The sequence below is a fragment of the Neoarius graeffei genome, chromosome 23, assembly GCF_027579695.1.
Source record: "Neoarius graeffei isolate fNeoGra1 chromosome 23, fNeoGra1.pri, whole genome shotgun sequence".
In the NCBI taxonomy this organism is placed as follows: Eukaryota; Metazoa; Chordata; class Actinopteri; order Siluriformes; family Ariidae; genus Neoarius; species Neoarius graeffei.
The window spans coordinates 48,054,580-48,082,567 of NC_083591.1; the positions used below are offsets into that span (position 1 = coordinate 48,054,580).

The 27,988-nt window shown below is 43.9% G+C and overlaps 1 protein-coding gene across 2 annotated transcripts in view; it reads left to right on the forward strand.

Annotated features, from left to right (window-relative positions):
* Positions 1–27,988, forward strand: part of sbno2a (strawberry notch homolog 2a) — a 128,981-nt gene that overhangs the window by 68,734 nt on the left and 32,259 nt on the right. For both annotated transcript variants that reach the window (XM_060906298.1, XM_060906299.1), the window contains 11 exons: positions 690–866; positions 1,074–1,171; positions 13,010–13,092; positions 13,236–13,427; positions 15,676–15,797; positions 15,891–16,022; positions 18,175–18,310; positions 18,427–18,539; positions 18,674–18,745; positions 24,087–24,195; positions 24,345–24,416. In XM_060906298.1, the coding sequence (XP_060762281.1) occupies positions 690–866; positions 1,074–1,171; positions 13,010–13,092; positions 13,236–13,427; positions 15,676–15,797; positions 15,891–16,022; positions 18,175–18,310; positions 18,427–18,539; positions 18,674–18,745; positions 24,087–24,195; positions 24,345–24,416 (1,306 nt within the window). The remainder of the gene's footprint in view (positions 1–689; positions 867–1,073; positions 1,172–13,009; positions 13,093–13,235; positions 13,428–15,675; positions 15,798–15,890; positions 16,023–18,174; positions 18,311–18,426; positions 18,540–18,673; positions 18,746–24,086; positions 24,196–24,344; positions 24,417–27,988) is intronic.

Sequence of the window (27,988 nt, forward strand, 5' to 3'; positions counted from 1 at the left end):
CCGCGAATTTAAGACGACCCCCCTTTTTAAGAGCTATTTTTTACAACAAAAACACCGTCTTATATTCGAGCCAATACGGTAATCTACGACGTAGCTAATGGTTACCTAAACATATTAATTTTTTTAATAAATAAATAATCTCAAGATCGGGCGGCACGGTGGTGTAGTGGTTAGCGCTGTCGCCTCACAGCAAGAAGGTCCTGGGTTCGAGCCCCGTGGCCGGCGAGGGCCTTTCTGTGCGGAGTTTGCATGTTCTCCCCGTGTCCGCGTGGGTTTCCTCCGGGTGCTCCGGTTTCCCCCACAGTCCAAAGACATGCAGGTTAGGTTAACTGGTGACTCTAAATTGACCGTAGGTGTGAATGTGAGTGTGAATGGTTGTCTGTGTCTATGTGTCAGCCCTGTGATGACCTGGCGACTTGTCCAGGGTGTACCCCGCCTTTCACCCGTAGTCAGCTGGGATAGGCTCCAGCTTGCCTGCGACCCTGTAGAAGGATAAAGCGGCTAGAGATAATGAATGAATGAAATAATCTCAAGATCAGTTTTCATAACATTTTATATGTATTATTTTGTTTGAACTTGACAAGCTCCTGCTGATGTGTGCAAAGATTACATTTCCTTTAAAAAAAAAAAGTGCTGATAGCGATATGACGGTTCTCACTCTGTTTAATGCAGTTTCTGCTTTTCCCCAGTGGGCTGAAGCGATGGAAGTGTTCACCAAGGCAGCGGATTTGCTGGGACTGGTCTCTCGGAAGTCCCTCTGGGGCCAGTTTTGGGCCGCCCACCAGCGCTTCTTTAAATACCTCTGCATCGCTGCCAAAGTGCGCCGTCTGGTGGAGCTCGCTAAGGATGAGATGAGTCAGGGCAAGGTGAGGCACGGTAACGGCGTACGATGATCCTGAAAGCGTTTTTGAAATAGTGGGCAGAGTGACTGTAGTGGTAAAGTGAGTATGGATGGATGGGTTGATATTTGCCAAAGTGGAGTAGAGGGATGATGGATTTGTTAGTTCCCTTCAGCTGAGCGTTCAGTGCCGTTTTCAGTTGGATGATTTGATAACTCTGTCCTGTGTGCGCAGTGCGTTGTGATTGGGCTGCAGTCAACTGGCGAGGCCCGCACTCGTGAGGTTCTGGACGAGAATGATGGACACTTGGACCGATTCGTCTCTGCAGCTGAGTGAGTATTTAGGGAACTCCATCTGTAACTTAATCAAAGCTGCTTGTTCTTTCCTCCTGACCCTGGCTCTGTCCTTGACTCTCCACTCACTCTTGATTGAGGGATTTGATAACTCTGTTTATTTTTTTCGCGGCCCGGTTTCCATCAAATCCTGTGCTGATTGGCTGCCGAGCAGGTCCGTATCCTATGATACGGACCCCAGTTAAAGATTTATTTATAAGATTTGTATCAAAAATCTTATAAATTTTTGCCAGCATTTCTCAGGAGAATAGCATTAATTTTACAGCATGGATAACGATAACGACAGTGTTCACAGCGAAAGCGAGTTTTACTACCCTGAGGAAGATGAAATAAAAGAAAACATTTCAGGAGAAAGCTAAAAACCTCTAACTGTTGCTAACGCCGAGCAAAAACATGGCTGAATCCTGAATGACTCCTGTTTGTATAAATAGGGGACTACATAGGCGGCAAAATGTAGTTTTTTTCCTGCCATGGAAGTCAGGGTTCCTACGCAGTATGGAATTTGATTTTAGTATTTTCCAGGTCTGGAAAAGTATGGAAAATGGAAATTAGGGTATGGAGAAATATTTGTGTTTCCAGACCTTTGCCGCTACATAGTAAAATGAAGCTCAACATTCCGACATTCAGTTGAATTTTGCCAAAGAAATGTGCTGAAATGCGGAGGGAGGGAAACGGGTGTTCTGTTGTACTGGCATGCGCTCCGCCACACCCACTGAACCTGCTTGCTTCTTGCAAGACTTTGGACAAGACGCAGGAAAACCCCCTGCTACAAAACGCCTCTTGAACACGCGTGAACACGCATCATAGCTCCAGTCGGTGTAAAAATGCTTATGGCTTATTTGGCAGTGTTGCCAGAATTTGCTAGAAAAATAAGGCACATGGACCCTGAAAACAAGCGACCCAAGACAAAAAAAACTGCCAACAAAAATATGAAGGCTGTGTACGCAAACATACATATAAACTGAGCAATGCTGTTATTACATTATTATTATAATTACATTACATTTAGTTGTCGCTTTTATCCAAAGCCACTTAGTTATTACAGGGTACAACATGGTTACAACCTGGAGCAATGTGGGGTTAAATGCCTTGCTCAAGGGCACTGCAGCCATTACATACTGGTTAGGGTGGCCACGTCTGCCATCTCTTGGTATGTGGACAAAATGTGATCTACAGTGGAACTAACACAGGGCCTTCATAAAACACGATAGTAAATACAAAAAATGCCATAATGACTGTTTTCAAATTAGAAGCTTCAGTAAACTTGTGTGCGCACAACATACAGGGTGTCCCGAAAAAATGTATACACACTTTGAATCATTGTGAAGTAGGTGTTTATTCAAATTCATTTCATTTTCAAGGTGTAGTAGAATTTACAGACATCACTTTGTTTTATCACTGCCTCTAACTGATGTTTATAGTCTACGCTATGAGACCTGCAACAGTCACTGAAAGTGAATGTCCAAAAATACCAAGAGAATTGAATGTGATTTGCATCGTCAGCAGTGACTGGACCAGAATGGATGTCAGTTTGAGAACAGGCGGTGACTAAATAATAAAATATCTGTAAATTCTATTACTCTTTGAAAATCACATGGATTTTAATAAACACATACAGTACTTTACAGTGATTAAAAGCGTGTATACATTTTTTTTCGGGACATCCTGTATGTGCTTGACATCTTCACACACCTGTGTTTTAATGTCTTGAAGTGTGCATCAGATACGTGTGCGTCAGAGTGGCATCCTGTATTTTGTGTAATGTGTATATGTATTTATGACAAAAACAGGGCACTGATACAAATTTTAGGCCAAGCGAAATATGGTATGCATTTTGGTGGTATGTCATAATGTGAGTACCTGTTCGATTTTCAAGTAATTCTTTTAAATATATGAGTAGTTGTTTGTTCGCTGAAGTCTCCAAACCTGAGAATTTGAGTATGGAAAAAGTCTGGAATTTTAAATTTGAAAATGTGTAGGAACGCTGGGAAGTGCACTTGTATACCGAGGAGGAAGCAATTTGCATTACAGCCGCGAATGAGGATTCAAAGTGGCGGCTCGGCTCGGTTTTCCCTTTCGGGCGCTCTCGTTTTCTGTTAGAATTTGGTAAAGAAAAAAGTAAATATATTATTTACCAGCTTAAATACTTAAATGCTTAAATACTGACCTCGGCCCAGAGGGCCTCGCTCAGTACTTTCAAGACCTCGGTCACGGTATTTCACCATACGGACCTCCCAGCTGGTAAATAACATATATATATTACTCATAGCCCAACCTCAAGAGCAGGAGATTTGAATCTCAGGTCTGACGGGAGGTGGGAACAGTGAAAATGATAAACACGGTTATTATTCTCAGTACTGAAATTACAATTCATCAAATTCAGGAAACATTAGTGCATTCTATCACATGTATAAAAATTACGGGAGCTTTCAAATACATCCAAACACAGTTAGAGACAAATAAACAAACAAGTCATTTATCAAGCCACCATAGCATGCAACCAGATAATTAACATATACGTATAGTGACCTTGTGTGTTCAGGTTTTCTAAGGAAATGTTTCTTTAACATGTTGGATGGACTCTCCAGTGTCAACGCTTTGTATCAGTCAGAGGTAAAGTTTTCAGATACAGGAAAGTCTTCAGGGTGGAGGGCTTTGTGGTTTCTCAGTAGCACGAGAAGCTGCTTTTTTCCGTCTTATTAACTTCAAGAGAAGGTAACCGAGAGGCTGGTGACGGAAAATCTGTTTATAGCAGTTATAACGGAAGCGATCGTTTGTGGATGTTCTAAAGCATTAAGTGTTAAATGCTTTTCCTACAGCAGACTCTGTCATTTTTTAAAATAACAATTAGAAAATGACTCATCTTGGGGTTGTAGTCATACGCCAGTATCTAGTTCAGTCATTTCAAAAGGCGATATTAAAACAATAGTCAGTGTAAAATTTAGTGAACTGAGTAACAATGAAACAGATGTTGGTGCATATGCTGACATTAAAGGGGAACTGAAATCATTTTTGAACTTGCTTTCTTTCTTAATTAACGTGTTCTTCAATTACGTTTTCGGTTTTAGTAACCTTATATCGTGACTCGTATTGGCAACTAATCGCAATTAATATTATACTTATCGGCCTGTTCGTTTTTTAGCCATGTCGAATGTAGTTCGTTTGGTCCATGGTAGGCGTCACTTATCCGTGCGATCTTCACGAGACTTCGAAACGTGAAGTGTCAGCCAGGTGTCAGTGCCACCATTTTGAAAACTGTTTTCCAAACGAAATATTGCACAAAAACGAGTTTAAATGACGATTACTGCCTACTTTTTTCAAACTTTCCTGATTGCTATCAAAGCAAACAAAACTTCCGGCTCGATTACGTCAGCATTCGAAAGAGGGCGCGCGCGTCTTTTGAGAACGTTGGCGGATGTTGGTCGCTTTGATTTCCGCTGTACGTTTTACTTCCGTCCTACGATGTCTCGCACAGGTCTTAACGAATCTCGTTTACAGCCATTGCTTTGACATGTGGACTGACAGCATGTTTCAAACCCTCATAACTTGCTCTTGCAGTGACAAAATAGCGATCAAAAATGCATTCCGATATTTAATAAAATGAGAAATAGAATTTTGATGATAAAAAAAAATTTTGCCTTCAGTTCTCCTTTAAATAGGCTACTAGCCGTATTGGCTTTGGGTAGTCCGACTGACCGCTTCAGGAGCTCCTGTCCTGCTGTTTTTCTCTTCCTGTGACTCGGGGACAGAAGTTGGGATAATCCAAAAGGAAATATCAGCTGAACAAATAAGCTGTTTTTGCTCAAGGGATAACTGGTGTGGAAATCAGGGGTGGTTTAAAATTTGCCTTGAAGTCGTCTCAGTGGCACTTTTCAACACGAGCGCATTGTACAGAGCCGCTAAACTGGTCATTACCATGCTTTAGCAGAACAGCTGCCAAAGAAAAAATGCCATTTGATAAGCATGGTGCACTCCATATAATCAAAATGAGTGTGTGTCACCCTGCTGTTTCACTGCTTTGTTCTGCTACATGATAGTTAGCAGGCGGCATGAGCACCAAATGGCGAGACCATTGAAATATGAACTAAAGTGTCTGCTGCTTAGGAAAAGAGTACAAGATAAACCTCAATTAGAACTTTTAAACATTTAGGCTACGTTCACACTGCAGGCTGAAGTGACTCAAATCCGATCTTTTCGCCCATATGTGACCTGTATCCGATCTTTTATTGACAATATGAACGACACAGATCCGATTTTTTCAAATCCGACCCAGGCCGTTTGGATATGTGGTGCTAATTCCGATTCCTATCCGCTCTTTTCATATGCGACTTCAGTCTGAACCGCCAGGTCGCATTCATCCGACTTACACGTCATCAACAAGCCACAAACGTCACTATTCTGCGCTGAAGTAGGCGGCGGGTCTCTCAAAAAAGTTACAACAACATGGCGCATAATCACGGGCGCAGATAGAGGGTGGGACGAGTCATATTTAAATTCACCTCGTTCGGTCCCCCCTACTTATAGGGAGGAAAAAACGTCTATGCTGTCTTTCTTTGCATAAGGCAAACCTCACGGAAAAATCAAAAGACTAATTACCATTCGGTTTATTGAGGTGCACGGCAGTGTATACATAGTTGCAACAACTCACATAAAACAAAACAAAGACTGATATTCGGTTGGTTGAGCTGCGCAGACTGCACAGGTTGCGAGCTCGAGCTTGGTTGCTATGGTTACTAACAACAAGTTTGACAGGTATATCGGGGTTGGGGTTGGTTTGCTGGCAGCTTTGTGTCCCCCCCAGTTCAAAAAACGTATCTGCGCCCCTGCGCATGACATCAATGCGAGGGACGCTTCGGGCTGTGAAGGTTCTGAATCTTCTCAATGGAAGGACGCAGAGGTTAGGGAGCTGATTTCCATTTGGGGGGATGCAGCTATTCAAGCTAGATTGGATGGGTCATACCGCAACCGGGCGGTTTTACTTCCGTAAACACTGGCCATGCTCACTGCGTGTGACGTCGTCATATCCTGCAATGCGCATGCGGAACACTTTTAGGTCGCTTTTCGTTCATACTGAGGATCACATACAAGTCGCATATATTTGTTAATGTGAACGACCTCACAAAAAAATCGGATTTCACAAAAAAATCGGAATTGAGCATTAAGCCTTGCAGTGTGAACGTAGCGTTAGGTTACATCAGTGCTATCAGGATCAGTTTCATGCTAGTAAACTATTTTATTTGTACAGTGATGTGAACATGAAGAGTGAGGAGAGCTGGTAAACTTGTGAGATGTAATATTTAATTTTCTAAAAGATCTTGGACTCTAATGATATTGAGTGACGCGTTATTCTAAACATGAATTTGCCTTCGTTATTGTGTGTGTTGGGATTAAGTGCTAAGTCACTGTGCAAAAAAATCAACAGCCCGTTAACATCGCCACGCTTTGATCCATTGACTGTTTAACAGTTATTCCACAAAATGGAGTCGTACATGAGCTGATATTAATATTTATTTTTTTCGCGGTCCGGTTTCCATCAATCCTGCGCTCTGATTGGCTGGCGAGCGGGTCCGTGTCCTACGATACGGACCCCGGTTATGGACCTCTGGCGACTCGCTCGTTCACAACAACAAACATATGCCGCTTTTCCACTACCAACGCGGCTGAGTTGGGCTGAGCCGTGCCGTGCTGAGTCGAGCTGAGCGGGGCTGTTGGAGTTGCATTTCGACTACAACCACGCTGAACCGTGCTGGCTGGAAGTGGGTGGACACATTGGGTGGAGTTAGCGAAAGTGGGTGGACGTCACGTGATGTCGTTAGGCGGCGCAACAGTGACATCAGTGACCTTTTAAGCGGTAGTCTCACGACCCGGATAGTAAACAATAAACATGGAGGACATGGAGTCGTTAGTGTTGCTGGTCTTGGTGCTGTGGCTTGTTGTCACCGACAACGCCAACTGATACTGGCAAGAGCGTATAGATGAGGCGAGGCGCATAAGGCTTCAGAAATTCTCGTAATTCGTAATTCTTCTTCTTCCGGGTTTACGGTGTTTACAGATCCCAGCGTGCTCGCGGGGCGTGTGTGGGCATGTGAGGACACTCCTCCTCACCAATCAGTGCACAGGGGAGTGTCTGCTCACGCCCCTAGCCCCACTCGGCTCGGTTTGGCTCGCTTCAGCCCCACTCCAAAACCGTGCGAGTTTTGGGTGCTAAGCAGGGCTGAAGCAAGCTGAGTCGTGCTGCTCTGAGGTAGTCGAAACGCGAGCCGTGTCGGGCTAAAGTGAGCTGAAGCGAGCTGAAGTGAGCTGAAAAAGGGTAGTGGAAAAGGGCCATTAGTAGCATTTTTGTCAACATTTATCTTTTTTTTTAATATAAGATTTATTTATAAGATTATCAAAAATCTTATAAATGTTTGCCAGCATTTCTCAGGAGAATAGCATTAATTTTACATCATGGATAGCGATAACGACAGTGTTCACAGCGAAAGCGAGTTTTACTACCCTGAGGAAGAAGAAATAAAAGAAAACATTTCAGGAAAAAGCTAAAAACCTCTAACTGTTTCTAACGCCGAGCAAAAACATGGCTGAATCCTGAATGACTCAATTTTGTATAAATAGGGGACTACATAGGCAGCAAAATGTAGTTTTTTTTCCTGCCATGGAAGTGCACTTGTATACCGAGGAGGAAGCCATTTGCATTACAGCCGTGAATGAGGATTCAAAATGGCGGCTTGGCTTGGTTTTTCCTTTTGGGCGCCCTCGTTTTCTGTTCGAATTTGGTAAAGAAAAAAATAAATATATTATTTACCAGCTTAAGGTCGGTCCGTATGGTGAAATACCGTCACCTCGGCCTTAAATACTGACCTCGGCCCAGAGGGCCTCGCTCAGTACTTTCAAGACCTCGGTCACAGTATTTCATCATACGGACCTCCCAGCTGGTAAATAACATACATACATACACATATATGAGTGATTCCACGCTTATGGGTACTGAAATGGGGACATGAACTTTATTTTTAAAAATTCACCTAAAACCATTTCTTTTTTTTACCATCAGGTCACAAAACATGTGAACATCTTTAATGAATGATATGTTAAAAGATAACTTTAATTTTCTGAGATGTAATAAAACATATTTATATGCCAAAGTCAGAACGTAACAGAAGTGTTGTGGACATATATATTCTCAATTTTAACAATGTAGAATTACTTTTTGAAACATAGGAAGGTGATGTTTTAGCAAATATAATTAATAAACATGTGTAGTAGAGTAAACATACACATTCTTTCAATAAGATTAACATGGTATATAGCTAGATTGTAATTAATTTGTAACAGACGCGAGATGGACAATCGTAACAGAAGTAACAGACATCATTTTGGAACTCATAGGCTTGACTTTGGCATATAAATATGTTTTTATTACATCTCAGAAAATTAAAGTTATCTTTTAACATACCATTCATTAAAGATTACATGTTTTGTGACCTGATGGTAAAAAAAGAAATGGTTTTAGGTGAATAAGTTCATGTCCCCATTTCAGTACCCATAAGCGTGGAATCACTCATATATATATATATATATATATATATATATATATTTTTTTTTTTTTTTTTAATCAATGAATCGGTAATTTTAATTAAAATTAAATGTAATTCATCTCTAATGGTGAGACAGTATTCAAAAAGAAGCCATAGGCTTCTGCTTTTGTACTGTCTCAAATTATATTCAAGACATAAGATTAGTTGCGACAGTAGAAGAAATATAAGGGTAGTCTCTCAATGGGCTGCGACAGCCTGCGACTAGTTGGAGCCACAACAATTGCGATAAAATATGCGAATTTTCACTTGGAATCATACTGAATTGATATTCGCATATTTTACTGCAATTGTTGTGTCTCCAACTAGTCGCAGGCTGTCGCAGCCCAGTGAGATACACTCGCACTTCCTGTCTCACGGAGACTGACTTGAGAAGGGTTTGCAACAGCTTTGCGACACCAGTGACGCATTTGCAGCTAATTTGAGAGAAATTTTGTCGCACGAATTTTTTGAACATGTTAAAAATTTCAGCGATGAAGGAGCGACACTTTGCGACTCATGCGAGGAAATTGAGAAGCCCCGCGAATGTTTCAAGACACTTTTGAAACTCTCTCACGAATGACGTTCGCAATTTGTCGCAAGCCGTCGCAGCCCAGTGAGATACTGGCTTAAGGAAAGATGCCAAAAATAAGTAATCCTCAATTAACTGAGTAACAATTGTTAATGAAACTGTAAGCAGTAAAACAACAATTTCAATAACATTTGACACTTTAAATACAAACATCCGAAGGTTTTGCTAAACTGAGTCAATATTGCTTCAAGTTTTTTTTTTAAATCTAATGATGGTTGACTCAGATTTAAGTTCCTTCGGGAGGGGAATTCCATAATTTAGGCCCATTAGCGGCAAGAGTAAATTTGTAGATATTCATTCTGCAAAGCTTAACTCTGTAATCGCTTGAGTATCTAGTAGCATATTGATGAATTTTAAAATTTTTACAAAAAATACTTTTAAATATTTCTGGTATAGTATTAAAATGAATAGAGTACGGTACATGACTAGTCCTACTTGTAAAAAGTGAATGTTTTTCAAATTGAGCAAATTATATCTATAAAATAAAGGACCAGTATGTCCAGTAAGTAGATCCCCGTACTATATTGCCATAATATGAATAAGAGTAGACGAATGAATGATAAAGTTTAAACAATGATGATTGTGACAAATAAAATGTGGATTTTGAAATTATTCCTGTAGTTCTAGATAGCCGACGAGGCACATAGCGCCAATTTGGCTACAAGCCATGTACGACGAGATTGAGTGGAATAACTTGTCTGTGAAGATTCTCAATCATCCAGGTCATAGTAAACTGTGGGTGGTAGAAAAGGGCAACTGGACTTGCTTGAAGATTCTTGAAAACGTTTCACCGCTCGTCCAAAAGGCTTCCTCAGTTCTGTCTGACTAATAGGGAGATATTAGTCAGACAGAACTGAGGAAGCCTTTGGACGAGAGGTGAAACGTTTTCAAGAATCTTCAAGCAAGTCCAGTTGCCCTTTTCTACCACCCACAGAGTGGAATAACTGTTTTTTATTCTATCCACATTCACTAGATTTTGAGAAACAGAGCATTTTTATTTTTGTTTGTTGCAAATTCGATAAATAAAAACTTTATACAAAATGTCTGACACCGGCAAAATGGCAGTAGCAATTTGTGAAAAATGCTATAATAATTCTTGAAAATTAAAAAAAAAAAAATGCGTTCTTACCATGAAATACTTTTATTTCATATTTTGTTGCTTTGTTCTTTTGTCTTTTGTTTTCGATTAGTTTTTATTTCGTCCTCGGTTGGTTCAGCAACACGCTCCGCCATTTTGTTCTTCTTTACTCACGGTATATAGAGGGATTTCACTGACGTCACCCGAAACCGGAAGTAAACAGACCCTGCGCCATTTTGGAAGACCAACAAACTCGTGATTAGGGGAAAATAACGGCAGCGGTATGTGAACCCACGAGAATAAAGTGGAGTGGCAAACGACTTAAACAAACAAATCTGAGCTGTTTTATTTATGATTTATTGGCCCAACAGTAGACTTGAAAGAAACCTGTGTGAGACTTGGCAAAAAACTGTGGATATAATGGATAAGTCTGTGCATGATCTGTGGACACTTTGAGGTAAGCAAACGCAAGAAATTCAGATTTAAAACATGCTAAATTGGCCCCAAGTTGATAACTGTATGAGGAGCAAGCCTCCCAGACTTCTACAATTTAATAATAATAATAATTTAGGATGGTTTGGGGCTTGCTCTCCCTCCTATTATATAAATAAAGCATAGTTGTTGTGTAGGCATATATCATAAATACATATGTATAATTTGGATAAATTAACCTAAATTATGGATACCTTAATAGTAACAAAAAGTATTAATTTTTCAACTGAAAAGATATATTATTAAAAGATATCAACAAGATTACCTTGGCCATAACTATGTGTAGGTTATTCTTAACAACAGCTGTAATATCACGAACCAAGCCACTAACAACATAATTGTAAGCCTGTAGCCCTTTGTAGCTTTCAAGTCATCAGCAGTGTAGGCACTGGGTGTAAACAACAAATAGTTTACAATGTCTGGGTAGCAAACAGATGGCAGAATTGGTGTCAGGTCCTCCTTATGTTTCCATTCTCCCTTGCCCCGAGTCTTATCATATGGGTCAAACCCATCAATCACAGCCAGTTTCTCCACATACCGTGCCCTTTCTGCAGCTGGTAATGTACTCACATAACCAGAATTATCAGCCATCGTGTCACTTTACTCTCGCTCGTACTTTGTTTTATATTGTGAGTGCATGTACTTGGTCTTCCAATATGGCGCCTAACAAAATCTCGCGGCGCGGTGACGTCATGCGGTAGCCCTGTATAAGCTGATAGCCTAGTAGTAGAGTAGCCAATCAGAACACGCGATTGCTCATATCCAGCGAATGTGGATAGAATAAAAGGCAATATATCAATATTGTGAGGACATCACAGTGCACGTCTCAGAGAGTATTGCTCATATTAAGTTCTTTCTCTATGCTCTTTTTTGTAAAACTCAATATAATATTGTAATATCACCTTTTATAGTCTGAATATTAGGGCTGTAACGATATGCGTATCGAAATCGAAATCGCGATACGCAGAGCCACGATCCGTATCGCGATACAAGAAGGCAGAATCGCGGTACACCCTTTCAAACTTCTCCTCAGCCCAAAAACGGAGGCGCTTCCAAACTTCAATTTATGAATACTTTACTTTTTATTTAAATTACATTTTAAACTTACTTAAATTACTTTTATTTTTTTATATCTATTAGTAAGTCGTTTTTTCGCCGACCTGCGACAATCTTCTGCGAGTCATGCAACGTCCACACTCGCCACTGGCAGAGCATTCATTTCTTTTAAGCAGTCGCCATTCTGGTTGCGACGCGGGGAGCGAATCTGTAAACAAGCAGCTCATTGGCTGGCTAGGTGTGCCACAAGCCAATCACAATCACTTGACCGGAAAGGCATGCAGTGTTGCCAGATTGGGCAGGTTTAGGTGCTTTTTGGCTGGTTTTGAACATATTTTGGGGTGGAAAACGTTAGCAATATCTGGCAACACTGAAGGCATGTCTGCTTGGGCGGAAGCCTTCTGCGGCAGTTACATTTTGACATGCGAGCAATGTTTCACCATAAAAATTCCGTAATTTCCATCTGTTTTCCGCGATCACAGAAAATCATTGGCCCTATGAGAGTGAGACAGTGAGAGAGCCACCCCCCAAAAAAAATCTTAACGGATTTACACGATTTGGAAAAATGACTTTTTCAGAACCGAAAAAAACAGAGCTTCCGGCTCAACAGTATTATTTTGAGAAATAAAACAATCTTTGGATATACATTTGTTCATTTTTGCATACATATTACTCATTCTCTGCAGTGGTCTGAATTATTTGTTATTAAATAGTTAATGTAAGTAAGTAAATGTTAATAAGTCAAATTTACTACTTTAAAAAAACATTTAAAAAAAAATCGTGGGCGTATCGAATCGTGGGTCAAAAATCGCGATACGAATCGAATCGTGAGTTGGGTGTATCGTTACAGCCCTACTGAATATTCTATAGACTATCCAGTAGATCACGCAGACAGACTGATAATAATACCACAGCCTCAGTGTCGAGTGGATTGTAAGTGATGAGATTGTGTACACAGGTCCAAACCATGGTATGGAAGATGACTGTAAGTGAATAACGCTGAGAATGTTTGCGTTGTGTGTCTCCAGGGGCGTGTTCCAGTCGATGGTTCAGAAGCACTTTCCGTTAGAGAAACCGAAGCGAGAAAAGACCGCTGGAAATAAAAGAAAACGTAAGTAACTCTGTCCCATGACCAAATACTCGTCTGTTTTCCTGAATGAATATTAAAGCCTTATAATACTGAGTATTCAGCCTCAGTCTGTTTATTATGTCTCGACATGTATGAAAAGGTTAAAGGGAATATATCTATTTTAGATCTCATAGGAAAACCAAGAGGTCGGCCACCCAAGTTTCCAAAACACTGTGTAGAGATAGGCGGCGTTATTAAGATCAGCGACGGCTCAGATACGGACTCTGAGGACATGGATAGCGACTCAAACTCTTCCCCTGAGTCACTGCAAGACAATGATGACGTCATCTTTGTTAACCACATCAATGGACCTACTGGTAGGTTGAGGTTTAGTAGCTGCTGAGAAATGGTACTTTCACTTTGTTTAAAAAAACAAAACTGTTCAAGATTTTGCAGTAAGTGTTACAGCACAGTATCAGCATGAGATTTTTGTTGCTGTTGTTGTTGTTTTTATATTTTAAATGTAAAAAGCCCCAAATAATTTTGGGCATAAACTACTCACATCTGACAGAGAGTTTAAAGCATGGATTGTGTAAAATTAATAGATTTATAGGCATGTCAGTCTTACTGGGTGTGGGAATGTGTGTATTAAAGGAGATCTGAAGTCATTTTTAAACTTGCTTTATTTCTTAATTAATGTGTTAATCAGTTACGTTTTCGGTTTTACACTACGTTCACACTGCAAGGCTTAATGCTCAGTTCTGATTTTTTTGTGAAATCCGATTTTTTTGTGAAATCCGATTTTTTTGTGAGGTCGTTCACATTAACAAATATATGCGACTTGTATGTGATCCTCAGTATGAACGAAAAGCGACCTAAAAGTGTTCCGCATGCGCATTGCAGGATACGATGACGTCACACGCAGTGAGCATGACCAGTGTTTACGGAAGTAACCTAAAGTTTCCTGTGTATGACAGTAGCCAGCATGGAGTACCTGGCGATGATGCAGTTGTTGTTGCGACGGAGCCAGAACATGCACAATAGCCTGATGTTAAGGAGGAGGTTGAGAAGGAAGAGGGCAAGGGTTTTGGCTCAGGCGTTCTGCGGGGTAGTGACTGCAACCTCCGTTCAAAGGAACATCAAAGCCATGTTGTTGTAACTTTTTTTGAGAGACCCGGATTCTGGCGGACTGTTTGACGAGTGACCGATCCATTGACGGTAAACAAGGATCGAGTGGACTTCAGTGGCGACTATGATACTGAATTTACACTTTGTTGAATTAATTCAGTATCATAGTCGCCACTGAAGTCCACTCCATCCTTGTTTACCGTCAATGGATCGGTCACTCGTCAAACAGTCCGCCAGAATCCGAGTAGGGAATGGCTGAGCGGAGCTGTCAGTCAAACACAAGTTAGCCAATGGGAATGCGTTCCTGGACAGCCCACCCACACGGGAAGTTTGTGCCAAAACTGCAAGCAAAAAGTCAGGGAGCGCAAACGAGAAAGCTGGAATCGCAACCAAAATAAATTACGTCAAACAAAACTGAGAAAGACGCGGAACAAAAATAAAAGGTTTCTGAAGAGTAATAGACTGATATTTTGCACGATTACACGAATAATTTGTTTGCCAGTCTAAAAAAATTGACTTTTTTTTGTTTTTTTGTATTTTGATTTGTCGTTTTTCAAAAGTATTGTATGAACATTTTGGCACAAAATTGATTCCATAGGTTTCCCCCACAGTCCAAAGACATGCAGGTTAGGTTAACTGGTGACTCTAAATTGACCGTAGGTGTGAATGTGAGTGTGAATGGTTGTCTGTGTCTATGTGTCAGCCCTGTGATGACCTGGCGACTTGTCCAGGGTGTACCCCGCCTTTCGCCCGTAGTCAGCTGGGATAGGCTCCAGCTCGCCTGCGACCCTATAGAACAGGATAAAGCGGCTAGAGATAATGAGATGAGATGAATATGTTGAATATATGAAAATTTGAATTATTAATGGAACTGTAAATAACTATGAATTGTAATGGACATTTTTTTAGAAAAACAAGCGATGTTGACAATGAGTAATAACCAGTCCCCATAAACTGTAGATATTATTTTGAATTAATGCAATACATGTATTGATTTTGATACATATTGTTCTATATAATAGTGTTTTTATTTCAATAAGTATTAAAATAGGCGTCAGGTGTTTTAATTAACTACAGCTCAGATTGCAGGAAATAGGGTGTGTAAGGTCTTATTTTGAAAAAAAATTCCCGGGGGTGTCCCCCCACACCCCCTTTATTACGGATTTTCTGCTTTTTTTTCATCAGGACCCACTCTCATCCCTGTATTTTATTTTTTTCTGCTGTAGACAGGTGGCCTTGTGCAAAATTACCCTTCTGGATGAGTGTGTAAAGGGACATACTTTCATATAAAAAAAAAAACCACAAAATTGGTCCAGAATATGCACTTTAAAGCAGCCTGTTTTTCAGTGTCTGGTGTACTTATTAAATCTGAGGTTAGATTTAAGTTTAGACCGCAAAATCACATGGGAAAGATTCAGCTATTTCTATTTCGTTTGAGCTGAAACTGTTCTGAGTGTGTGTGGGTGTGGAGTAACACGTTTTTTCTTGTGCCCTCAGCAAAACTGGAGGAGTTGAAGCAGGGATTGCTGGCTAAGATAGCAGAGCTGGGAAAGGAGCTTCCTCTTAATACACTGGATGAGCTGATTGATCAATTTGGAGGGCCAGAGAAAGTGTCCGAGGTGAGGGTTTGCGTGACTGCAGAACAAACTAATCATTTTCTGAAGTCTGTGTGAACGCCTACTTACATTGTACTTGTGTGTGTGTGCGTGTAGATGACGGGTCGTAAGGGCCGAGTGGTGCGGAATCCGGATGGCAGCGTAGAGTATGAATCGCGTGCTGAACAAGGATTCACCATCGACCATGTCAACATCAAAGAGAAGGAACGCTTCATGGATGGTGAAAAAGTAAAGATCCAGCTCATGCCAGTGCCTCTTATGCCCCTTTTCCACCAAAGCAGTTCCAGGGCTGGTTCGGGGCCAGTGCTTAGTTCGGAACCGGGTTTTCTGTTTCCACTGACAAAGAACTGGCTCTGGGGCCAGAAAAAAACGGTTCCAGGCTAGCACCAACTCTCTGCTGGGCCAGAGGAAAGAACCGCTTACGTCAGCGGGGGGGCGGAGTTGTTAAAGGGATAGTTCGGGATTTTTGACATGAATCTGTATGGCATCCCCATCGATAGTGTCGTGCAAACACACTGACTTACCCCCGACAGCATCCTGTGAGTCCAGTTCTTGTCCAGTTTTGGTCCAGACGAAAGTAGTCCGGCAAGTTTGTTGGGGTCACGAAAGTAAAACGTTTTTCGTCTCAAAACAGTATGTGTTCAAAAGAGTGATATATTTGCATCACAAAACCGTTGTCAAATAAAAAGTCAGACCTCGAAATCGCTTGGCACTATTTTCTCTCCCTTCTTATCACTGCGCGCTGCCGCCAGGTGACAGCCACGGCTGTTTCATTCATTGTTTACTAGTGATGGGAATTTCGGCTCTTTTGGCTCTTCTTACTATAAGGAGCCGGCTCTTTCGGAAGATTTTTTATAATTATTCCTCATGACTTGTACATTCACATCGAGTACACATATCAATGCAAATTAACACGAAGGGATTTACTAGACCAATTTATATCTGGAACTATTTTCAGCCACAGCACAGGCAAAGCACCGCTGCAGGCGCAAAGACCCGTTTTCAGGCGCTGCGCGGTGTCTTTGCGCCTGCAGCGGTGCTTTGCCTGTGCTGTGGCTGAAAATAGTTCCAGATATAAATTGGTCTAGTAAATCCCTTCGTGTTAATTTGCATTGATATGTGTACTTGAGGGCGGCACGGTGGTGTAGTGGTTAGCGCTGTTGCCTCACAGCAAGAAGGTCCTGGGTTCAAGCCCCGGGGCCGGCGAGGGCCTTTCTGTGTGGAGTTTGCATGTTGTCCGCGTGGGTTTCCTCCGGGTGCTCCGGTTTCCCCCACAGTCCAAAGACATGCAGGTTAGGTTAACTGGTGACTCTAAATTGAGCGTAGGTGTGAGTGTGAATGGTTGTCTGTGTCTATGTGTCAGCCCTGTGATGACCTGGTGACTTGTCCAGGGTGTACCCCGCCTTTCGCCCGTAGTCAGCTGGGATAGGCTCCAGCTTGCCTGCGACCCTGTAGAAGGATAAAGCAGCTAGAGATGATGAGATGTGTACTCGATGTGAATGTACAAGTCATGAGAAATAATTATAAAAAATCTTCCGAAAGAGCCGGCTCCTTATAGTAAGAAGAGCCAAAAGAGCCGAAATTCCCATCACTAGTAAACAATGAATGAAACAGCCGTGGCTGTCACCTGGCGGCAGCGCGCAGTGATAAGAAGGGAGAGAAAATAGTGCCAAGCGATTTCGAGGTCTGACTTTTTATTTGACAACGGTTTTGTGATGCAAATATATCACTCTTTTGAACACGTACTGTTTTGAGACGAAAAACGTTTTACTTTCGTGACCCCAACAAACTTGCCGGACTACTTTCGTCTGGACCAAAACTGGACAAGAACTGGACTCACAGGATGCTGTCAGGGGTAAGTCAGTGTGTTTGCACGACACTATCGATGGGGATGCCATACAGATTCATGTCAAAAATCCCGAACTATCCTTTTAAGACCAACAACAATAGCAAGACCGCGAAAGATCGCCATTTTTAAGCGACGAGAAGCAGCAGCTGTACAAACGCGAAGTCATCCATTATTATTATTGTTGTTGTTGTTGTTGCTGCTGCTTCTTCCGTGTTTTTGCTTCGATATTCGCGCCAAGGTTTATGCAAACGTAGCGACGTAACTGACGTATACAGCGATGTAATGACGTGGCTTCCCTTAGCACCGCGAGCGATGGAAAAGCAAACTGGTTCTCAGCTGGCTCGCAAGTTGAACGAGTTGTGAACCAGCACCAGCACCGGCCCCGAACCAGCCCTGGAACTGATTTGGTGGAAAAGGGGTATTAGTGCCTTGCAGCCCCTTCCTGTAGGATTCCATCATAAAATTTAGACTTAAAACCGCAAGTGTGAACGTGTGTGTCTTTCTTTTTGTCTCTCTCTGACACACACAAAGCTGGTGGCGATCATCTCAGAGGCTGCAAGTTCAGGGATTTCTCTCCAGGCGGATAAACGTGTGCAGAATAAAAGGAGAAGGGTGCATATGACGCTGGAGCTGCCGTGGAGCGCTGACCGTGCCATCCAGCAATTCGGTGTGTGGAGAAAAGGCTCCCATGGTGTTAAGACATTAGTTCTCACTGAGTGTGCACAAGATTGAATAAAACGGTGTGTGCTGTTCAGTAATGTGCGAGTGTGTGTGCTTCAACAGGTCGCACTCATCGCTCTAACCAGGTAAACGCTCCAGAGTACATCTTCCTGATCTCGGAGTTAGCAGGAGAGCGGCGCTTTGCTTCCATCGTGGCCAAGCGCCTGGAGAGTTTGGTAATCACACACCAATCATATCTGTCCCCTGTGACGTATTCATACGCATGCACAATCAGTGTATAATATATCTATCTGCAAGAAGAGTTCATCAATCTCTCTCTTCTTCCCTCCTTCTTCTTTCCTCCCATCAGGGGGCACTGACGCATGGTGATCGACGAGCCACTGAGTCCAGAGATCTGAGCAAATACAACTTTGAAAACAAAGTAGGAGCATAAATGAGAAAAATGCTTCTGAAATATTTAACAAACATTAAAAGTATAAGCGGGATATAGCATTGTCTGTTTTACAGTGTGCGCTGTTTAGTACGGAAGCCGAGAGAGGCCCTTCATATAATCTTTTTTTATTCACCTTGTTATCCCGAGATAACGACATAATTAATTCAGGATCTCAAGAAAACAACACAACTAATTCGAGATCTCGAGAAAACAAAACAATTATTTCATGATCTCGAGTAAACAGCTGAGAAATGGTTCATTCCGGTGCGCCAAGAGACTTGTGATATGCGACTTCGGGGCTATTTCTCATTCTGTATAGACGCAACTTTGGTCATTAGAATGTCTGGAATAATCGATCACCTAATAAGGCAATATTTTGATCAGGGGTTGACACAGGGAGAGATTGCATTAAGTCTTTTAATAAGGGATAATTTCAAAATTAGTCCACGGCACCTCCGCAGAAGACTGGCCCGGCTTCGTCTCTACCGACGGAGATACAGTGAGCCAGCTGAGATCATGAAATAACGGTTTTGTTTTCTCGAGATCTCGAATTAGTTGTGTTGTTTTCTCGAGATCCTGAATTAATTATGTCGTTATCTCGGGATAACAAGGTGAATAAAAAAAGATTATATGAAGGGCCTCTCGCGGCTTCCGTAGTTTAGCATGTTCTCCAAATAGCATTCATATTAGCGCTGAAGGATAATATAAAAATCTGTCTTCTAAATCTCATCTAGATACATTTTAGTTAATTTAATATCCTAGATATAAGTCAGTGTTAGGGATGTTAACTGATGACCGTTTGACCGGTGGTTGACCGAATCAACGTCAACCGGTTAATCTTTTTTTTTTGGTGGTCGGTTAAAAAAAAAAAAATCAATCGTTTTGAAGCCGCCGATTTTGGAGCGGAGAACCTGGAATTCTGTGTTGTAAACGCTTGGGGCATGCCATGCGGTGTAAGGACGACAGCTGACAAATCAGAAACACCCATTCAGTCATGTCCCGCCCTCCCGCTGCCGCTCAGCGAAAGAAAAGTGTAGACACAGGCTTTTTAGCTTACAAATTACTATTCTGTTTTTTTTTTTTTAATTATTATTAGAAGGCACATCGAGTTTAGTCCTGCCTTGGCCAGTGCATTCTGAAAGTATGTTTTGGTCTGTAGCCAACAATGCATGTTACTGCAGATCATATCTCTCCACACAAACTAAAGGCACAGATGCCGACTTTTTCACGGCTGAATCGTGCAGATCTGATTTTTTTTTTTAGGGGGGGCGTTGGAGTGTCTGAATAATTTCATCAGAGTAAATTCTGTATTAAAATTACTAAATAAGCAAATGCCGTTACAGTCCATGAAACATAGGAAGTACAAGTATGAGAAGAAAACAGTAAATCAGAAAGCTGCGCACGTTTTCGCGGAAGCTGCGCAAATGTGCGCAGCTTTCTGTCTCGTCTCGTCTCGTCTTCTTCCGCTTTATCCGGGACCGGGTCGCGGAGGCAGCAGCCTAAGCAGGGAAGCCCAAACTTCCCTTTCCCCAGACACCTCGGCCAGCTCCTCGGGAAGAACACCGAGGCGTTCCCAGGCCAGCCGAGAGACATAGTCCCTCCAGCGTGTCCTGGGTCTTCCCCGGGGCCTCCTCCCGGGGGGACATGCCTGGAACACCTCCCCAGGGAGGCGTCCAGGAGGCATCCGAAAAAGATGCCCGAGCCACCTCAGCTGATTCCTCTTGATGTGGAGCAGCAGCGGCTCTACTCCGAGCTCCTCCCGAGTGACTGTGCTTCTTACCCTATCTCTAAGGGAGCGCCCAGCCACCCTGCGAAGGAAACTCATTTCGGCCGCTTGTATCCGCGATCTTGTCCTTTCGGTCATTACCCAAAGCTCATGACCATAGGTGAGAGTCGGAACGTAGATCGACCGGTAAATTGAGAGCTTCGCCTTTTGGCTCAGCTCCTTCTTCACCACGACGGACCGGTAAAGCGACCGCATCACTGCGGAGGCTGCACCGATCCGCCTGTCGATCTCACGCTCCATCCTTCCCTCACTCGTGAACAAGATCCCGAGATACTTAAACTCCTCCACTTGAGGCAGAACTTCTCCACCAACCTGGAGAGGGCAAGCCACCCTTTTCCGGTCGAGAACCATGGCCTCGGACTTGGAGGTGCTGATTCTCATCCCAGCCGCTTCACACTCGACTGCAAACCGCCCCAGTGCATGCTGAAGGTCCTGGTTTGAAGAAGCCAACAGGACAACATCATCCGCAAAAAGCAGAGATGAAATCCTGTGGTTCCCAAACAGGATTCCTTCTGGCCCCTGGCTGCACCTAGAAATTCTGTCCATAAAAATTATGAACAGAACCGGTGACAAAGGGCAGCCCTGCCGGAGTCCAACATGCACTGGGAACAGGTCTGACTTACTGCCGGCAATGCGAACCAGACTCCTGCTCCGTTCGTACAGGGACCGGACAGCCCTTAGCAAAGAGCCCCGAACCCCATACTCCCGAAGCACCCCCCACAGAATACTACGGGGGACACGGTCGAATGCCTTCTCCAGATCCACAAAGCACATGTGGACTGGTTGGGCAAACTCCCATGAACCCTCGAGCACCCTATGAAGGGTATAGAGCTGGTCCAGTGTTCCGCGACCAGGACGAAAACCGCATTGTTCCTCCTGGATCCGAGGTTCGACTATTGGTCGAATTCTCCTCTCCAGTACCCTGGAGTAAACCTTCCCTGGGAGGCTGAGAAGTGTGATTCCCCTATAATTGGAGCACACTATCCGGTCCCCTTTCTTAAAAAGAGGGACCACCACCCCAGTCTGCCACTCCAGAGGCACTGTCCCTGACCGCCACGCGATGTTGCAGAGACGTGTCAACCAAGACAGCCCCACAACATCCAGAGACTTGAGATACTCAGGGCGGATCTCATCCACCCCCGGTGCATTGCCACCGAGGAGCTTGCAAACCACCTCAGTGACTTTGACTTGGGTAATGGACGAGTCCACCTCTGAGTCATCAGCCTCAGTCTCCTCAGTGGAAGACATGACGGTGGGATTGAGGAGATCCTCAAAGTATTCCTTCCACCGCCCGACAATGTCCCCAGTCGAGGTCAACAGCTCCCCACCCGCACTGTAAACAGTGTTGGCAGAGTACTGCTTCCCCCTCCTGAGGCGCCGGACGGTTTGCCAGAATTTCTTCGAGGCCGACCGATAGTCCTTCTCCATGGCCTCCCCGAACTCCTCCCAGTTCCGAGTTTTTGCCTCCGCAACTGCCCGAGCTGCAGCACGCCTGGCCTGCCGATACCCGTCAGCTGCCTCGGGAGTCCTGGATAACATGGCCCGATAGGACTCCTTCTTCAGCTTGACGGCATCCCTTACTTCTGGTGTCCACCACCGGGTTCGGGGATTGCCGCCACGACAGGCACCGGAGACCTTGTGGCCACAGCTCCGAACAGCTGCATCCACAATGGAGGTAGAGAACATGGTCCACTCAGACTCAATGTCCCCCGCCTCCCTCGGAAGCTGGGAAAAGCTCTCCCGGAGGTGGGAGTTAAAGACCTCCCCAACAGAGTGCTCGGCCAGATGTTCCCAGCAGACCCTCACCATACGTTTGGGCCTGCCAGGTCTGTCCAGCTTCCTCCTCCGCCAGCGGATCCAACTCACCACCAGGTGGTGATCAGTTGACAGCTCAGCCCCTCTCTTCACCCGAGTGTCCAAGACATAGGGCCGGAGATCAGATGAAATGACTGCAAAGTCTATCATCGACCTCCGACCTAAGGTGTCCTGGTGCCACGTGCACTTATGGACACCCCATGCTCGAACATGGTGTTCGTTATGGACAAACCATGACTAGCACAGAAGTCCAATAACAAAACACCACTCGGGTTCAGATCAGGGAGGCCGTTCCTCCCAACCACGCCCCTCCAGGTGTCACTGTCATTGCCCACGTGAGCATTGAAGTCCCCCAGTAGCACAATGGAGTCCCCAGTCTGAGCACTCCTCAGTACCTCTCCCAGGGACTCCAAGAAGGCCGGATACTCCATACTGCTATTTGGGTCGTAGGCACAAACAACAGCAAGAGCCCTCTCCCCAATCCGAAGGCGCAGAGAGGCGACCCTCTCGTTCACTGGGGTAAACTCCGACACATGGCGGCTGAGCTGGGGAGCTATAAGCAAGCCCACACCAGCCCGCCGCCGCTCACCACGGGCAACTCCAGAGAAGTGGAGAGTCCAGCCCCTCTCGAGGAGCTGGGTTCCAGAGCCCAAGCTGTGCGTGGAGGTGAGCCCGACTATCTCTAGCCGGTACCTCTCAACCTCCTGCACAAGCTCAGGCTCTTTCCCCCCCAGCGAAGTGACATTCCATGTCCCAACAGCCAGCCGCTGTGTCCGGGGATCAGGTCGTCGAGGCCCCTGCCTTCGACTGCCACCCAATCCACATTGCACCAGTCCCCTACTGCTACCTCTGTGGGTGGTGAACCCACAGGAGGTCGGGCCCACATCACTTCTTCGGGCTGAGCCCGGCCGAGCCCCATGGGCAAAGGCCCGGCCACCAAGCGCTCGCATACGAGCCCCAACCCCGGGCCTGGCTCCAGGGTGGGGCCCCGGCTGCGTCATCCCGGGCGACGTCACGGTCCTCAGATTTTTCTCCATAGGGGTTTTGGTGAACTGCTCTTAGTCTGGCCTGTCACCTAGGACCTGTCTGCCTTGGGAAACCCTGACAGGGGCATAATGCCCCCGACAACATAGCTCCTAGGATCATTCAAGCACACAAACCCCTCCACCACAATAAGGTGGCAGTTCTAGGAGGGGCGCAGCTTTCTGATTTACTGTTTTCTTCTCATACTTCCTATGTTTCATGGACTGTAACGGCATTTGCTTATTTAGTAATTTTAATACAGAATTTACTCTGATGAAATTATTCAGACACTCCAACGCCCCCCCCCCCCAAAAAAAAAATCGGATCTGCACGATTCAGCCGTGAAAAAGGCGGCATCCGCTAAAAGGCGCGCCGTTTGCATCCCTGTTAACTCATAGTTTAACCGACTTTAACTGGCTAATGAGGCTCGGTGGTCGGTCAAGATTTTTTTTAGTTTTCGCCATCCCTAGTCAGTGTGTGTGTGTGTGTGTGTGTGTGTGTGTGTGTGTGCAGTCAGTTAAATGAGTTGATGTGCATCTCTAGTCTCCAAATACTGTGACTGTAAATCGAATTCAGCTTTTGGCATAAGCACAAATGGAACAGCTTGGTCTTTAAGATTGTTAAAATTCACCGGAATAATTATGCATAACTATTTTTTTTTGTTTGTTTCTTTTTTTGTTTGTTTTTTTTTGTTCCTCCACGTAGTATGGCACAAAAGCTTTGGATAAGATCACAAAATCCATCATGGGATACATTGAAAACAAAGTTCCACCACCAAAAGGCTATCCAGGGGGTGAAGCAAGATTCTTCACAGGTTGTAATTCAAATTTTATAGTCTACAGTGTTAGTCATTTATATGCTGTGGACGTTTTCTCTGAATATTAGGCAGACTTTAGTGTAAGAACTGCTCGTACTTAATTACTACTCATTAACTAATTATTCGTGTGTTTGTTTGTGAGATAGATATGAAGAAAGGGATGATCGACGTGGGCATTTTCTGTAAGGAGTCACGCTTTGGCCTCAGCACAGAGAAAGGTAAACATTTACACCCTGATGTAGATGACTTGTGCCCGCCATGCTGGTGGATATACAAAGCCACTTGGACAGCAGCCGCTGAGTGCTGAATTTTCTCAGGATTACATACTTGCCAACCCTCCCGATTTTAGCCTCCGCCTCCCGATCGTATTTGTTAAAAACTGGATAATCTCCCGGTTTGGGGAAATCCCTACCGCCAGGTTAAAAATACTCCCGATTACGTCCAATCAGAATCGTATGAGAAACACTGCTGACGTCAACTGATTTTTAACCAATCAACGAACAGAACGACAGTCGCTTCCGTAACGTAGGATTCACCCAGGCTGTCCGACGTTTTTTTACAAGCAGTCATTCATCATGGCTACTAAACCCAATACCAAACGGCAAAATTATGAATGCAAATACCAGGTTGCATGCGAGAATGAATTTCCCTGCATAAGCAAATGTTCGACCAGCCAGACCAACACATTTTGCAAGCGATTCACTGACCGCACAGGTTTAGAAGTCTGTATGTTTACATCCGGGTCTCGCAAATTTATTTCAGTTGGAAAAGTTTTATCTGATAACTATCGAATTTGTTTGATGAGTGTATTTGAATAGTGTGGTAGTGTCTTGTTCATCCCATTCTCATTATCTCTAGCCGCTTTATCCTTCTACAGGGTCGCAGGCAAGCTGGAGCCTATCCCAGCTGACTACGGGCGAAAGGCGGGGTACACCCTGGACAAGTCGCCAGGTCATCACAGGGCCGACACATAGGCCAAGTTTACATTAGACCGTATCTGTCTCGTTTTCTTCGCGGATGCACTGTCCGTTTACATTAAAACGCCTGGAAACGCCGGGAAACGGGAATCCGCCAGGGTCCACGTATTCAATCCAGATCGTGTCTGGTCCGGTGCTGTGTAAACATTGAGATACGCGGATACGCTGTGCTGAGCTCTAGCTGGCGTCGTCATTGGACAACGTCACTGTGACATCCACCTTCCTGATTCGCTGGCGTTGGTCATGTGACGCGACTGCTGAAAAACGGCGCGGACTTCCGCCTTGTATCACCTTTCATTAAAGAGTATAAAAGTATGAAAATACTGCAAATACTGATGCAAATACTGCCCATTGTGTAGTTATGATTGTCTTTAGGCTTGCCATCCTTCCACTTGCAAGTGGTAAGTGATATGCGCTGGGATCTCACACACAGCGGCTCAGTCCCGAATCACTGCTCGTGCGCTTCACTCGCGCGCTCTGTGAGCTGCGCAGGGCCGGAGTGCGCACCCTCCAGAGGGCACTCGCTGTTCAGGGCGGAGTGATTTGGAGCGCAGGATGCCTGCGGAGCCGAACATATCTGTGTATTGGCGTTGCTGTGTGCAGGCGAATCGTGTATTGGTGTTGCTGTGTGCATGTTAATCGTTTTAAAAACGTTAATCTGATGATCCGCTGATACGGTCTAATGTAAACCCCACCATAGACACAGACAACCATTCACACTCACATTCACACCTACGGTCAATTTAGGCCCTGTCCACACGGCAACGGATTCAGGTGAATCTGATAAAATTGTTTATCGTTTCGGCCTGGCGTCCACACGGCACCGGCGTTTTGGGTGCCCCAAAACGAAATCTTTTGAGAACGGGTTCCGGAGTGAAAAAATCTGGCAACGGCCCCGTTGCAAAGTCGTCTGGATGAGTAGAACGGATTTGTTTACGATGACGTCACAACCACATGACTGTGAGTGCTTCACGCCGGGTAGAAGTGTAACGAACTCGATGCGAGTTGTCAACAAATCCTATAACTTGGTTCATGAAACGCGCTTACAAAATATTTTCACTGTGAATATTTATTGTGTAATGGTGCAAAGTGAGAGAGAGAGAGAGAGAGAATAGCTCTTAGGGCAGAGTCTTTAGTCCAAACACTGCGGAAGCAGTACCAAACCGCGCACCGCCCATGCGCTTTCCAAAAACAAAAACAATCCCGCCAGCAAAAATAGGAAAAAAAAAAGGAGCGATTTCACCTCTTCAGATGTTGGTTTAAGTCCGACCATACATTCCTCAAAAAGGCTAATGCTACAGAAGAAGGCTGATGCTACAGAAGAAGGGGTTTATGTGCATGCGTCTACTTCTATTGTTCTGGTGTCTCCGATGGGACCGTCTTACAGTGCACGTAGAGGTGTGGCATGTGTATTGCATCGTTTTCAGCAAGCGTTGCGTTGCCATATGTACCTGATATTTTACTGATCCGTTGCCCATGTGGACGCGATATTTAAAAAAAAAAATCGCATTGCCGTGTGGATGTAGCCTTAGAGTCACCAGTTAACCTTACCTGCATGTCTTTAGGGGAAACCGGAGCACCCCCATGCGGATAACATGCAAACTCCGCACAGAAAGGCCCTCGCCGGCGACGGGGCTCAAACCCGGACCTTCTTGCTGTGAGGCGACAGCGCTAACCACTACACCACCGTGCCGCCTAGTGTCTTGTTGCTATTTTGAATTTGTTTGAAAGTTTTAAGTGAATTATCTGGAAAGTGATTAATTTTGATCGAGTTTTGAGGTTTTAAGTGAAAAATTACTAGTGAGTGTATTTTGGTCGTACTAAAATTTTGCATTTGAGTGAATTTCTTTGTGGAGTATATTTTGATAGTATGGTAGTATTTATAGAGACATTTTTAAGTTTTGTTTGAAAACTTTCAAAGTTTGCAAATGAGCAAATTCCTCTGATGCATTCCGATAGGATTTTGATAGGATTTCTAGCTCTTTTTAAAAATTCTGTTGGAAAGAGTTTAGTGAGAGAGATGCATTTTAGTAGTACTAAGACAGTGCAGTATTTATTTAATTGAGTTGTTACTATTTTGGTTAATTCTTATGAAAATGTAATTTATATATGATATTATAGTTCTCGGGTGGCACGGTGGTGTAGTGGTCAGCGCTGTCGCCTCACAGCAAGAAGGTCCGGGTTCGAGCCCCGTGGCCGGCGAGGGCCTTTCTGTGCGGAGTTTGCATGTGGGTTTCCTCCGGGTGCTCCGGTTTCCCCCACAGTCCAAAGACATGCAGGTTAGGTTAACTGGTGACTCTAAATTGACCGTAGGTGTGAATGTGAGTGTGAATGGTTGTCTGTGTCTATGTGTCAGCCCTGTGATGACCTGGCGACTTGTCCAGGGTGTACCCCGCCTCTCGCCCGTAGTCAGCTGGGATAGGCTCCAGCTTGCCTGCGACCCTGTAGAACAGGATAAAGCAGCTAGAGATAATGAGATGAGATATTCTAGTTCTCTGTATTTTTACATGAGCTTACAGAAGGAAAACACATTTGATGCAATCCAATCATACTTTCATTCACTGTGACTATTTTAAGAAATTATAAACATTCTTCTAAAGCATCGCTTGTGTTATTTTCTGTGGGTCTCTGTCTGTATAAAATATTCAGGCATGAGATTTTTCAGCTAAAAATCTGATTTAAGACTTCCCTTTCATTGTTATTATATTAAAATTCAAAACGAGAGTATTATTTCAGATTTTTCACTCTTGAGCTCTCTCATGCCTGATACATGAATCCCATAACCTATAGTAACTGATATCAACAGTTTAAAA